General features: G+C 35.4%; 3 protein-coding genes across 3 annotated transcripts; 1 reads left to right on the top strand and 2 right to left on the bottom strand.

Annotated features, from left to right (window-relative positions):
- Positions 1–21: 21 nt before the first annotated feature.
- On the bottom strand, positions 22–1190 carry LOC7486868 (uncharacterized). The gene is made up of 2 exons (XM_002310937.4): positions 970–1190; positions 22–880 (listed from the first exon to the last, which is right to left on the bottom strand). Exons 1-2 carry the CDS (start codon positions 1067–1069, stop codon positions 162–164), a joined length of 819 nt encoding a protein of 272 aa, XP_002310973.3. The 5' UTR covers positions 1070–1190; the 3' UTR covers positions 22–161.
- Positions 1191–2187: 997 nt separating this feature from the next.
- On the bottom strand, positions 2188–3771 carry LOC7490875 (inactive protein RESTRICTED TEV MOVEMENT 2). Its single transcript, XM_002310936.3, has 2 exons — positions 3452–3771; positions 2188–3286 (listed from the first exon to the last, which is right to left on the bottom strand). Exons 1-2 carry the CDS (start codon positions 3564–3566, stop codon positions 2289–2291), a joined length of 1113 nt encoding a protein of 370 aa, XP_002310972.1. The 5' UTR covers positions 3567–3771; the 3' UTR covers positions 2188–2288.
- A 2559-nt stretch (positions 3772–6330) lies between these two features.
- LOC7490874 (uncharacterized) lies at positions 6331–9927 on the top strand. The gene is made up of 10 exons (XM_024606949.2): positions 6331–6456; positions 6739–7001; positions 7117–7321; positions 7530–7620; positions 7715–7860; positions 7975–8218; positions 8303–8407; positions 8506–8688; positions 8801–9005; positions 9104–9927. The coding sequence occupies exons 2-10, from the start codon at positions 6779–6781 to the stop codon at positions 9583–9585; spliced, it is 1884 nt and encodes a 627-aa protein (XP_024462717.2). The 5' UTR covers positions 6331–6456; positions 6739–6778; the 3' UTR covers positions 9586–9927.
- The last annotated feature ends 3743 nt before the right edge of the window (positions 9928–13670 follow it).

Raw genomic sequence — 13670 nt, 5'->3', positions numbered from 1 at the left:
ACAGATGAAACCTGCTTCGAATACAGTGTAAATAGCTGCTTCATTGATGCCATCAAGCTAGTCATGGGGCATGCTCATGTACAAGAAATACATGTGGTGTACATATAGAAGTTAGATGTATATATCAAACTAACTTTTGCAAGTCTTGATCATCTCTATATTCATTCTGCCTTCTTTCTAGATTGGCCATAGATGGTATAGAATACATAAGCTCCAATTGCCAGGATCAAAGAGAGTATGGTGAATTTATCTACTATATATAGCCTTGCAGTCACCCCCCTTGTTACATTGTGATTCACAGACGTTCCAGAAGAAGAACTTGCATTCTCCATATCCTTTACCTCCCCTTCCTTCTCTTGATTAACACTTTCACCACTCTTCTCCTCTTCCTTTTGATCACCAACCTGTCCTATAGTGCTTTGATCATCTACTTGCAGCTTTCTGGTAAATGCTAATGGGAAATTAGCTTTTGAAGGAATTTGATCTTGACCCTTTTGAGACATCCATTCGCTCATGCTTTTTCCACCTTCAACACCTTTGGTTTCTATAATTTCTTTATCCACAGTTTGTTGTCTTGCAGTACCATCTCCACTCATTTCAGGCCCTAACCTGCTTGTATTACTTTCTTGTAGGCTTGGAGCTTCCTGTCTTGTTGGGGCCTCTAATGCACCAGTACTAGCTTGAGCAGGAATTACTTTTGGAACTCTGATGGTTAGAGTTTCATCATCAAATTTGGTTTTTGCTTCATAGAGGTTAAATTTTTCAGGAATATCCTCGAAAAGTGTATCGAAGTGCCAGTTTTTAAGTGCGGGATTACTACAGACTCTGATATAATGTGATGGTGCAACTATCCTACAATCTATATGCTTCTCAGCAAAACCTGCAGAGTGCATAATTTACCAACAAATAAGGTTACAAAATATACATGACATGATCAAAGCTAGTTTAACAAAAATATTTTCAACGTACCAGGTAGATGAACATGCAACGTAAGAGCTTCATCTTCCTCTATCCGTTCCGTTTTCGGTAAAAAAAGCGATCGCGATTGGGTAGGTTTACCTTGGTCCATAACAGTTCATCAACTAATTCATCTACTCATAGACCTTTTTGATTTTGATATCCCTCAATGTGCCAATGTTTTAGGGTTTTTTTTTTTTAATGAATATGCTGACAGTTGATATTTATGGGAGGATTGCAAGGTAGTTTGGTTTTGAGTTCTCTTGACAGGGAGTCTATTCTTTCTTTGTTGCTTAGGTTTCCTTAAAATGAGGTTTTAGCTTTTGTCCCTCTATTTCCAGTGTACAAATTAAGGACAGGGATTCTCTACTTGTCCTGCAGGTCTTTTCCAAGGCTTCCGTACAGTTTGTTGAACATCAGGCCTTTCATAAGTGTTAAATTGTAAGAAATACCCCCCAACTATACGCAATCCTCAATTAAGCCTCCAAAGTTTAAAGTTAATAAATTTTACCCTTAAATTGTCGAGCATTACCCAATATCACCATCATATTTTGGTGCAAAAATCAGAGGGTAATAGAACGTGGCAAGTGGCAACAAATAAACTCATCTGTGTTAAACTGATTTTGGAATAATCACTTGTCATGAAAAATGAAAAAAAAACAAAAACAAAAACCATTATTGAAATTGGAGTTAGTGTGAAATAAGTGATTTAATTTTTTTTAATTATATTTTTCCTTCAAAGGCTGCATATAGTTTAACCAAAGTTATTAAATCATGTAGGATCCATGACCTCCTCTAAGTCCTAGATATTACAGGTTGAATGGGTTTCAAATGCTTTTATTTTAAATTAATTTTTTAAAAAAAATAAGTTAAAATAAAGTTATTTTAATTTTTTTTAAAAAACATCAAATTAAGGCTTATCTTGGTTTTAAACCGGATTAACTTTTCTTTGACTTAGGCCAGGTCAAACCTGTCATGCTGGAAAAAAGAATGAACAAAAAGTTAACTGAAATATAAGACTAGCTTTGTAAAATCAAATGTTCTTCGTTTCTTTTACTTTACAAATAAAGGAGGAATTCTCTCCTTGGCCTGCAAAGCTTACACTATACCTTGTTTGCGTAATATTGATATTTGTGAATGTCCTACCAGTCTTTGGCAGGGTAAAAATATTCTCAGATTTATAATTAGAGGATTTGAAAGAGCAAATAAATAGTTATTGGAGGTGAGGAATTTAATGATACAAGTATTTGAGGCCTGGATTTTATTGTAGAAATTTACACAATGGGTTTAAGTAGTTGACAAATACAAGTTAATGCATGATATTGTAAGAATTAGTCTTTGGAAGTTCCAGATGATCGATAGCTGTAGACCATGTAAGCTCCAAGTGCTACAATCACGAGGACTGCCACACCCATATTCACCATTGATTGCCCTTCTTCACTTAGATCCAAGGTGCTAAGTCCTTTCATTGTCTTCTTTGCAGCAGTTGCAGCTACATTCTTCACTTCCTTGACTTTGCCAGCAACATTGAAATCCTGCTTTGTCTTTTCTTCAGTACCAGCACTAGCAAATCTAACATTCTTTTCTTTGTCTGCTCTAAGAGAAGAGGTTTCACCAGCGAACATTGATTCTTTTCCTTTCTTGCTACTTTCATCACCTTCTGTTACCCGAGATTCTTTTCTTTTCTTGATGCTTTCCTCTTCTTCAAACAAAGTCTTCTCCTTTACTGATTCTGTTGGCAGCTTCTTGCTTACTTCATCTGTGCTTTCTTTCTTTACAACTATGGGCTTTTGGTCAACTGTTTTAGCACTAGAGACCTGATCAGTCTTTTCATCTTTCTGCTTCATTGTATCAGTAGTCGAAACAACTTTGGATGGGGCTTCAGCTGGACCCTTTTGAGACTTTTGATCTTTCAAGGCTTCTTGAGGGCTTAGAGCTCCCACCTTCTGGCCATCTGTTTGTTTTGGGCTAGAAAAGCCTGCAGCACCCTCCATACCCTTCTGTGCCTTTGTCTCCATTTTAGGTTTCTGAGAGACTTGAGAAGTCGTAGTCTTCTCTGGTAGGGCATCTTTTGAAGGCAGCAAAGCCTCTTTGGTTCCCTTTGCTTCTTCTTTGCGGTGAGATTGTTTGATGGTAGCTTTAGGCATTGTAATGGAAAGAATTCCATCATGAAACTTGCCTTGAATTTTATTCACCTCACAGTTTTGTGGAACAGGAAAAGTTTGATTGAATCGACTCCATTTATTATAAGAAAGTGGTCGTTCTCCGGTAACTCGAACAATTCGGGAGGAATGAACATAAGTGATCTTCAGCTGCTCCTTTAGAAAGTCTGCAAAATCAGGAAAAATATTATAAGAAAACTGATGTCTCTTTAACACCATCCTCAAAACTTCCACTCATCCTAATTCTGAACCATTTAAGACATTGCGAAGTTAAACCACGAACAATCGTTCGGCACAAGTTATAAAGCCTAAAAATAAATGGTAAAGCTCACCAGGAAGATGAATGCGCAGAACATTTTCCCCCTCTTCTTCCTTCCATTCAGACTTGGGTTGACAATCCTCATACTGGATAGCAGCATATCCTCCAATGCGTGTCTTCATGGCCATTTCTATTCCTCTCTTCTCTTCGGTTTTCGTAATTTAGTAGAATGTGTTTGGTGAAGTCATGGTTAAGCCTGTGTTTTTTATATAGGCCTGAAACAATGGAGGATCGCTAAAAGTTGTCCTTTTAGACTTTCTTAATCAGGAAACTATTCTTTCTTGATTGATTTAGTTTCTGAAAGTTTCATGAGATTTAAAGTATCCCATGATCATGTATGAGGTATAACCTGCTTAAGAAATAAAGCTGAAGTTCTTTGTTTGCCCTGTACTCATTAGGTTATCCATCCTCATTTCTCAACTCATCTGAAACAAAATTTCTTAATCATAAAATACACAAAACATGTTTTACATGCAGGAGAAATACTTCAGATGGAATTAATAAAAAATATTGTAGCAAATTTGGAATTGCTTTGGCATGAAGCATATGCATCCTGTCAAAATCTTTTAATTTCAGAAAAGTTAGCTGAATTCCTTGAGCTCAGAGACATCTCTGCTCAAAGGCTTTCTTTGACAAGGAATTCTGTTTCTGCCGCACCTTTTGACCCTTGATGAGAAAAGGATACCTGGCATTTGATTTCTCTGCAGGTTACGGTGCATGAGCTTGACAGAAAGCATATGATTCTTCCATAACCATTTACCAGCATCCAGAGAGACATCTCTGACAACCCAAGAGACAGGTTCAGGAAAGAAATGGAAGGGGGAGGCAAAGAAATGCATGCACGAAAACAAAAGCTAGAACTTAATTATCTGAAAAAAGAAAAGAAAGGTAACTTTATGGCCTAGGAATATTGATGCTTACTTTTACAGAATTTTCTTCTAAAGAATCTTCCTGAAAGGGTTGAATCCTGAAAAGAGAACTAGTAGCTTAAGAAGAATGGCTCTGCTGAATATTCTGACAGATACAAATAGAAACTTAGACAATGAGTAAGTCAGCACCATAAACAAAATGGGCTTCAACTAAAGGAGTGTCAGTAAAAGAATTGGCACCTGAAGAACAGAAAGCGCTCACTAGGCTGTATCCAGCTGCCTTTATCTGCATGAGCTTGCAGTAGGGAATCCTTCCTGTGAGAAGAATTCCATAACCTTTCCTACAAGGATAGCTAATGTTCAGCACAGTTAGCTGACCCGACCTTCGTGTGTGGGTTTGCCGGGACCCAAAACGAGGTCGTTTTGTGCCAATTTTTCCAAGAAAAACTAAAATGATGATGTTTTGGACAAAAATTTAAAAAAAAATTATCTAGAGTTGACCCGATCATGTCTCACCTGCCAGATTTGACCACGTCCCAAATTAGATTGAAATGAAACCTCGCCCTCTCAAGCTAAGCTAGGTTTAATAATTATGTGTTCAAGCACTCAATAATTCTCTGGAACTCGCATACGCTTCAGAATCTGTCTGAGAAGTGGCCTGAAACAGCATACAGCATAGAATCGAATGCATTAACACCACTCCATAAATCAAATCTAACTGGCAGAAAATAATTAATATGTCCATTGAGAAACAAAATTTCCAAATATATGGTTTCTTATAAATTAAATTTAAGGGGAAAGGAACATATTTGTCCCCCAACTATAACATGATTCTCAAACGGATCCCCAAAATAATAAATTCTCACATCTTAAATTTATGATAGAAACGGTATTGTCCTTTTATGATTTCAAATGAAGAAATTTTAACGCAGCCAAGAACAAAGGATAAATATTCGACTTGTTAGAAATCATAATCTAGAATACAATAACTATGGAAAAACATCTAAAATGTTCTATTTTTATGGTCTTTTATATAGAAAATACTAAAATATCCTAGTATTACTAAATAGAAAAAATAAAATAAAAAACCATTCCCTTCAAATAGAAAACACTAGAAAATCATAATAATTTAGAATATAAAAAGAAAAATAGGAAAAAAATTAAATTCCTAAAAAGAAGATAAAAATAACCAAGGAATTTTTTTTTTTTTTTTCAGAAAATCATCACATTTTTAATATGATGGTGAATTGGGTAGTGTCCAATAGATGATGGACTTAATTGGGAATTATTTTTGTTCGAGGATCCAATTGATAATTGGATGATAGTTAATACACATATCTGTCCTTCCCCAATTTACTATCCCTTTCATGTTAAATTGTTTATGCTGAACTGACATTTTGAAAGCTGTGGCCAATCAAAAATTATAGAGGTTGGATTTGCAAGATTTTTTCCCATAAATAATAATATAATGAAGACTCGATAATGAAAAAAATCACTACTGATATGCGAAAACTAGCACAATTACACCCTTATTAAAAATATAGATCCCAGGGCTCGATAATGAAAAAAATTAGTATTTCTAAAAAAATCTTGCAATTCTCACTCCCATTTAATTATTTCTCTGCTGATTGTAATGTGTAAAATCGATTTCATAATTTATTTGAAATATTATATTTTTATTTTATATTTTTCAATGATGACATGTATAAACTATTTTATTTCATTAATTTATTTTTAATATGTGCTACTTTACTATTTTTTAAAAAAAAAAAACTCTGTTATTTTCCATTTTAAAAAAAATATGCTATTTTTTTTTTTTTAAAGTCAACTTTTATCGGTAAACTTTCAATTAAAAAGGAATCACGTACATCCACAGAACTTCCGATTTTTATCATTAAAAATACATGGATTTCCTGATTTCTTGCTAAAAAAACCTTCAGTTACCAACCCTCCTTGCAATAGTAAACAATCTCAGGTTGTCAGCGACAAAATGACTATGTTTCCGGTCATAAGTTCCTATCATATTTAGGATAAATGCTTGTCTAAATCTAGTAAATATATTGCCTTATATATGCATCCTTTCTCTTCTTTCAAACCAAAATCCTCATAACCTATTCAACTATTTTTTATTTCCCTTTACATGCGCCTTGTAAGTTTTTTCCTGTTTTTTTCGCCTGGTCTATAATGTTTGTTTTCTCTTTTTAAGGATGTTACAAAATTTGGTCAAAATCTTTGGACAATGTTTGAGAAAAATAAGATAGCTTTGGCTGATTTTATGTCCAAAAAGATTCCATCGGATCAAGAAAAATGATCGGCTTTGCCTTTTTGAGAAAGACATGGAAAAATGAAATCCTTATGAACATGCTTTCCGAATCTCGCTTAAATTTTAGAGTTGAATTGATTATTTGACTGTGGTTCATCTAATTCACAGGTACAGTGGTGGAACTTGGAATTACAGTTAAAAAGCTAGTATGGCCAAGGCATGGATCGCTCTAGTGGGGCTATTATTTATATGTTGCTGGTCATCTACAATGGGAGCTGAAGAACATGTTCTATACAAAGATCCAACGAAGCCAGTTGATAAAAGGGTTAAGGATTTGCTAAAAAGAATGACACTTGAAGAGAAGATTGGACAAATGGTCCAACTTGAAAGAACTAACATGACTGCTGAAATCATGAGAAAATACTACATTGGTATGACTGCAGAAATCCTAAAAATGCATGCATATTGCTCATGTTTCTCTGCATTTAAAAGATTCTAATTGAGGCCTAGAGTGAAGAACTAAATAATTGGTGTGATTAATTATAGGGAGCTTGTTGAGTGGAGGAGGGAGTGTGCCAGCTGATAGGGCTTCTCCAAAACAATGGGTTGATATGGTGAATACGTTCCAAAAAGGGTCTCTATCAACCCGTCTTGGCATCCCAATGATCTATGGAATTGATGCAGTCCACGGCCACAACAATGTTTACAAAGCAACCATTTTCCCTCATAATGTTGGCCTTGGAGTTACCAGGCAAGTTCACATACGATTTGTCACAGGATCGGAGGCAGCTTTGATACCATGTTAGATAGCGTGTTTTGTGTTTTTTTCTTTTTGTATATATCTTCTGGTGTATTCATGAGAAGTTTCTTTAGTTTTCTCATTGTTTCGCCTTGGATTTGAACCTGAGTTGATACCTTATTGGATGCGTACTTCATTTTTATATACCATGATGTTTCAGGGATCCTGCCCTTGTGAAGAAGATTGGTGCTGCAACCGCGCTTGAAGTTCGAGCAACTGGAATTCCATATGCTTTTGCTCCATGCATAGCGGTAAACTAAGCGATTAATCTCGATCCCACAATTGCTACGACTCAAATTTTCCCTTGATCTTATCATGCCACATATCTATCATTGCATTATGCAGGTCTGCAGAGATCCAAGATGGGGCAGGTGTTATGAAAGCTATAGTGAAGACCACAAGATTGTCCAAATGATGACTGAGATCATCCCTGGTTTACAAGGAGATGTCCCTGCCAATTTTCAAAGAGGCACCCCTTTTGTTTCTGGAAAGTAAGAATTGATTTGTCAGGCCTAATGCGTCATTTTCTTGATCAAGCATACACAGATTCTTCAGCTCTATCTCCTAATGACGTCTATATTTTGCCCTTTTCTGACACCATGTAGAGACAAGGTTGCAGCTTGTGCCAAGCACTTTGTTGGGGATGGTGGCACTGTCAAGGGCATTAATGAAAACAATACCATAGTTACCCATAACGAACTCTACAGCATCCACATGCCTGCCTATTTGAATTCACTTGATAAGGGTGTTGCAACAGTCATGGTATCCTATTCGAGTATCAACGGCTTAAAGATGCATGCTAACCGTGGATTGGTTACCGGTTTTCTCAAGAGGAAACTCAAGTTCAGGGTAAGACACGGATTCTGGCAGAACAAGTTATTGAATTGATGCACATGAAACATTGTATCACGTATTGTTGCCTGTAAATTTCAGGGTTTTGTCATCTCAGACTGGGAAGGAATCGACAGGATTACCTATCCACCTCATAAGAACTACAGTTACTCTATTCTAAAGTCGGTTAACGCTGGCGTCGACATGGTGTGTTACTAACCATTGTTCTCAGAGATTGCATGCTTGGATATTGATGTTAATTTCACCAAGGAGCAGATATCTGACATATGTTTTGTATGATTCAGGTTATGGTTCCTTACAACTACACAGAGTTTATTAATGGTTTGACCGATTTGGTTTACAAGAAGGCCATTCGCATTCAACGCATAGATGATGCAGTTAGGAGAATCTTGAGGGTCAAGTTCGCAATGGGTCTGTTTGAAAATCCACTTGCCGATTACAGTTTCGTTGACAAGCTTGGAAGCAAGGTGAGTGTGAATTCAACCAGGCGGATGAGGCCAGTGTTTTTCACTGACCACTCCCCTGAAAATGATTCTGAATGACCAGATTGGGTTAATGATATTTGCTTTCTTTCTTCAGGAACATAGAGAACTAGCCAGGGAAGCTGTGAGGAAATCCCTTGTGCTGTTGAAAAATGGAAAATCTGCTAAAAGCCCTGTGGTGCCTCTTCCTAAGAAAGCAAGCAAGATCCTTGTTGCTGGAACTCATGCTGACAATCTCGGCAATCAATGTGGTGGCTGGACAATAAAATGGCAGGGACAAGAGGGAAATAACCTGACTGCTGGTATATAATAATCTCAACTCACTTCCTGTATAGCAACATGTTGAAATATTGTGAATACAAAAGGCAGATGCATGATAGAATTTGTAACCCTTGAGCAGGCACCACCATCCTTAAAGGCATCCAAGCTGCCGTTGATCCAAGCACTAAAGTAGTCTTCAAAGAGAATCCTAACGCTAAATACGTGAAGTCCCAGGGCTTCTCCCATGCCATTGTTGTTGTGGGCGAGCCTCCATATGCAGAGACAGCAGGCGACAATCTGAACCTGACGCTCCCAAATCCTGGTCCGAAGATAATAAACAACGTCTGCGGGGCTGTCAAATGTGTTGTAGTCATCGTCTCCGGCAGACCACTAGTGATTGAATCGTATGTTCCAAAGATTGACGCTCTTGTGGCAGCATGGCTTCCAGGAAGTGAAGGCCAAGGTGTTGCTGATGTTCTATTCGGCGACTATGGATTCACTGGCAAGTTGGCTAGAACTTGGTTCAAGAGGGTCGATCAGCTTCCAATGAATGTTGGTGACAAGCACTATGATCCACTCTTCCCATTTGGTTTTGGCCTTGAGACTAAGCCTTCAAACTAGATTCTTTCCTCAATCTTCTCCATACAAGCTTTTATGAGACCATCATTCCTTGCAAAATAAATCATAGCAGTTGATCCCATTGGCATCTGTCTCTGAAGACATTATTTTTTTTTTTAAAAAAAGAAGAAATTTGGTTAACACTTGTATGGTCAGATCATGACTCTCCATAACGATCAATACTGGATTATGGATTAGAATAACCTTACTCTCTTTTTTTTACCATTAAAATTGTGGAACCATTTAATTTCTAGCTAAATAAGTTTTATTTAACTATACCAATGTTTTATATGGTCTATAAGTTCGAATGTGCAACAATATCTCTGAAAGAGTCCAGTTACATTACGGATTTGTGTATCATTTTGAATGCTTTGGACCATTTCTTAATTTCTTTGACTCCCTGGCTATTGATTCAAATGATAGGTGTATCCCCATTTCATACTATAATTTTTGTTTCTAATTCAAAATGTTTTTTTATTAATCCATGTCTAAAATTAGGGATGGCAATGATACTTACGGGTTGAATTTTTTTATATTCATACTTTACACATTATCCATCAATAAAACTTTTAGATATTAATATTTTATTTATCGAGTTTCGAGTATCCATACAATTATTTATTGTCTAATTATTATTTAATATTCAAAAAAATAAAAAAAATTAATATACACTTGAATATATATATATATATATATATATATATATATATATATATTTTAAATGATTTTGGTTGGGGGTCGGGTTTAATAATATTTATATATTATTCATCACTTATCAAATAAGTTAACTATTAAAAAAAATTACACAAAGATATGTATATATATTATAACATTTGCAGTTATGGTCGTTTATTTTTATCTTCATACTGCATTTTTTGTGATGGTAGAAACGACAAACAACTCATATTTTGTTTTCTTGGGTAGAGAAAAAGAAAAACAGACCGAAAATTGCATCGAAAAAACAGAGGAGGTTTGATTAACTGGTAATAAATTGCCTATCTTAAAAATTCCGACATCTCTTTTTGGATGGATTATGTACAAAATGAAATTGAGAACAATAAAAGTAAAACTTTAATAAAGCGATTCTCGATTATGATGTATTAATAATTTAATCTATAATATTTTAATTTAAAAACTATAAAATTATTATATATTTTCTTAAGTAATTTTATTATCAAAATTACTTTTAAAAATAATTTTAACAAAACACCTTTAAATTATCTTTTTTTCAATGTTAACTTTAATCATAATTTTAATCAAATATATATTTTATCAAGCTAATCACAGTTAAAAATACTTTTTCTAAACTAACTTTTCTACACAAGCTACCGAAAAATGCCAAACACACATTTACATGAACTGTCCCTGGTTTGGAGAAGTTGCATCAGCTGCAATGTCTCGACATTTCCATCGACTATCTGGGAACTGGGGCAGATGATTTGAACTTTCTCTCCACGTTGGTAAATGTGACCAGTCTGCAGCTAGCGAGCGATGTTTCAACTTCCTTTTTGAGTCTAAGTTATAACTCCTCTCCCGAAGCAAGAAATTAGCTTTTTGTTGGTTGTGCAATTTCAGTTTATCCGGTTGATGGGTCGCACGCCCGGCACACATGTTTTGGCCTTATGTGTCCATAACTCAAAATAGGTGACCTAACGGCCGCCGCCCGACTAAACACTGGGGCATAGGTGAAGGAACGAGAGCCACTGAGGTCTAGGGTAGCGACACCTGAAATCTTATTAATAAGCTCAAATCTTATTAATAAGCTCAGGGTTTCACTTAGATCTTTGTGTGGCAGAACGCCAAATAGGGTGGCTTGCCACATAGGGTGGCTTGCCACACCTGAGCTCAGGGTTTTACTCTGATCTTTGTGTGGCAGAACGCCAAGCCAAGGGGAAGAATGCCCTTTTCATATTATAATTTTTGTTTCTAATTCAAAATATTTTTTTATTAATCCATGTCTAAAATTAGGGATGGCAATTCAGGGGTTGAATATTTTTATATTCATGTTCTTTTCATTGTTCATTGAATAAAATTTTTTAAATATTTATATTTTATTCATCGAGTTTCGGGTAATATTTATTGTCCAACTATTATTTAATATTAAAAAAAATAATATATACTTGAAATATATATATATATATATATATATATATATATATATATATATATATATATATATTAAATGATTTTTGTTGGGTTGGGTTTGACAACTTTTATATATCATAGATCACTTATCAAGTAAGTTAATTGTTAAAAAAAATCATTTCATTAGTACTGATTCGAGTTAATATCCATGGATTAAATTTTCAGTCTAAAATTCATTTAAAGAGGGATTCAAACTTGTCTTTCATTTAATTAACTCTTGAGGTTGCGTCAACTTTTCTTTTCAATTATAATTTTTTAAAATTAATATAGATGTTTAGGCTAACTTGCGCGTATCTTAATTAATCTTATATGCCTTGAAGTTAATGATTATGTAAGCCTCTAGTGGTTCTGAAGAGAACTTGAACTTGTAACTATTAAAAAATAAATTCAAGGTCTGACCAGTTGAGTTACCCCTCAGTATTCTAATTATAATTTTAATATGTTTGGATATGTATTTTAATTTTGTTTTATATGATTGGCTCTACCAATAAGCAAGGTTTGACCTCATTTATTTCAAAGAATCTTTAAGTTGCTTTTATTAAGGTATGACCTCAATTTTAGATTACGAGAGAAGCTTGTCGATAACAAAATAATAGTAAAATAACCATTAAAAACCATTAGATCATAATCAAAATAACCTCATTTTTAATTATAAATTATTAATAATCTAATTTATAATATTTTAATTTAAAAACTATAAAATTACTATATATCTTTGTAAGTAATTTTATTATTAAAATCACTTTTAAAAACAATTTTAACCAAACACCTTTAAATTATTACTTTTTCAACATCAACTTTAATTATAGTTTTAACTTAATATATATTTTATCAAACTAATCAAAACTAAAAATACCTTTTCTACACAAGCTACCGAAAATACCAAACACACATTTTCATGAAATGTCCCTGGTTTGGAGAAGTTGCATCAGCTGCAATGTCTCAGCATTTCCATCAACCATCTGGGAACTGGGGCAGATGATTTGAACTTTCTCTCCACGTTGGTAAATGTGACCAGTTTGCAGCTAGTGAGTGGCTACAAGTGATAACAACTTTCAAGGGTCATTGCAGAACATGGAATGGGAAGTGAGGTTTTGGCCCGCGGCGATGTCTTCAGTCATGGCATACTTTTGCTAGAGTTGTTCACAGGGAAGAGGCCTTCTGATGATATGTTCAAAGAGGGTTTAGACCTCCACAAATTTGCTAACGCTGCTTTGCCTGAGCAAGTGGTTGATGTTGTGGATCCAATTCTACTTCAGGAAATGAAAAAAATTCAGAGACAAGAACAGACAGTAGCCACAAGGTTCAGGGGTGTTTAATTTCAATAATGGAGATTGGAGCCGCTTGTTCTGCTGAATTTACACAAGAAAGGATGAACAGGAGTGATGTTGCAGCAAAGCTGCTTTCAATCAAACGCAAACTTCCTTAATCTTGTATTACGTGGAGCGTTCAAGAATATTTGGGCAGAGAGAAAAGGGGGGGGAGAACAACACAGCACAGAAAAAAAAAACAGAGAACTAAGGACGAACGAACGACAAAGGTGGAAGCACAGAACAGGAGGACGAAGACGAAAAGGGACAGACAGGAAGCGAACACAAGAAAAAAACAGAGAACACAAATATAACGAGCAAACACAGGGGAGAGGGACCAAAGGAAGCCACCATCTTCGACTTCTCTCTCTGCACCAGGTAAGTCATTCTCTTCTTTGCATTATAATTCACTAATACTGTCGCTGTGAATTATAATTAACTCTTCGCTGTGCTGCACGCGTCATGCGTGCTGCTGTCTAAGCCAGCTGGGTCACTGGTTTGGCCAGGGACCGGGCTGGTACAACTGGACTAAATCCAGCCTAAAAAAATGAATCGGATCTGGATCTCAGGCCCAACCTATCCAAATTACTTTTTGGCTAAATGTGTGTTTAGATTAATCATATGTCTTAAATC

This window comes from Populus trichocarpa, chromosome 8 (assembly GCF_000002775.5).
Source record: "Populus trichocarpa isolate Nisqually-1 chromosome 8, P.trichocarpa_v4.1, whole genome shotgun sequence".
Classification (NCBI taxonomy): domain Eukaryota; kingdom Viridiplantae; phylum Streptophyta; class Magnoliopsida; order Malpighiales; family Salicaceae; genus Populus; species Populus trichocarpa.
This window is presented reverse-complemented; position numbering and strand designations above follow the sequence as displayed.

Bases quoted from the DNA above. Each gene is read 5' to 3' on its own strand.
- LOC7490874 (XM_024606949.2), top strand. From the start codon at position 6,779: ATGGCCAAGGCATGGATCGCTCTAGTGGGGCTATTATTTATATGTTGC. The intron at 7,322-7,529 runs GCAAGTTCACAT...ATGATGTTTCAG, and splicing joins GTTGGCCTTGGAGTTACCAG to GGATCCTGCCCTTGTGAAGA. The intron at 8,219-8,302 runs GTAAGACACGGA...TGTAAATTTCAG, and splicing joins AGAGGAAACTCAAGTTCAGG to GGTTTTGTCATCTCAGACTG.
- LOC7486868 (XM_002310937.4), bottom strand. From the start codon at position 1,069: ATGGACCAAGGTAAACCTACCCAATCGCGATCGCTTTTTTTACCGAAA. The intron at 881-969 runs GTACGTTGAAAA...TGCACTCTGCAG, and splicing joins GTTGCATGTTCATCTACCTG to GTTTTGCTGAGAAGCATATA.
- LOC7490875 (XM_002310936.3), bottom strand. From the start codon at position 3,566: ATGGCCATGAAGACACGCATTGGAGGATATGCTGCTATCCAGTATGAG. The intron at 3,287-3,451 runs GTGAGCTTTACC...CTGATTTTGCAG, and splicing joins TCTGCGCATTCATCTTCCTG to ACTTTCTAAAGGAGCAGCTG.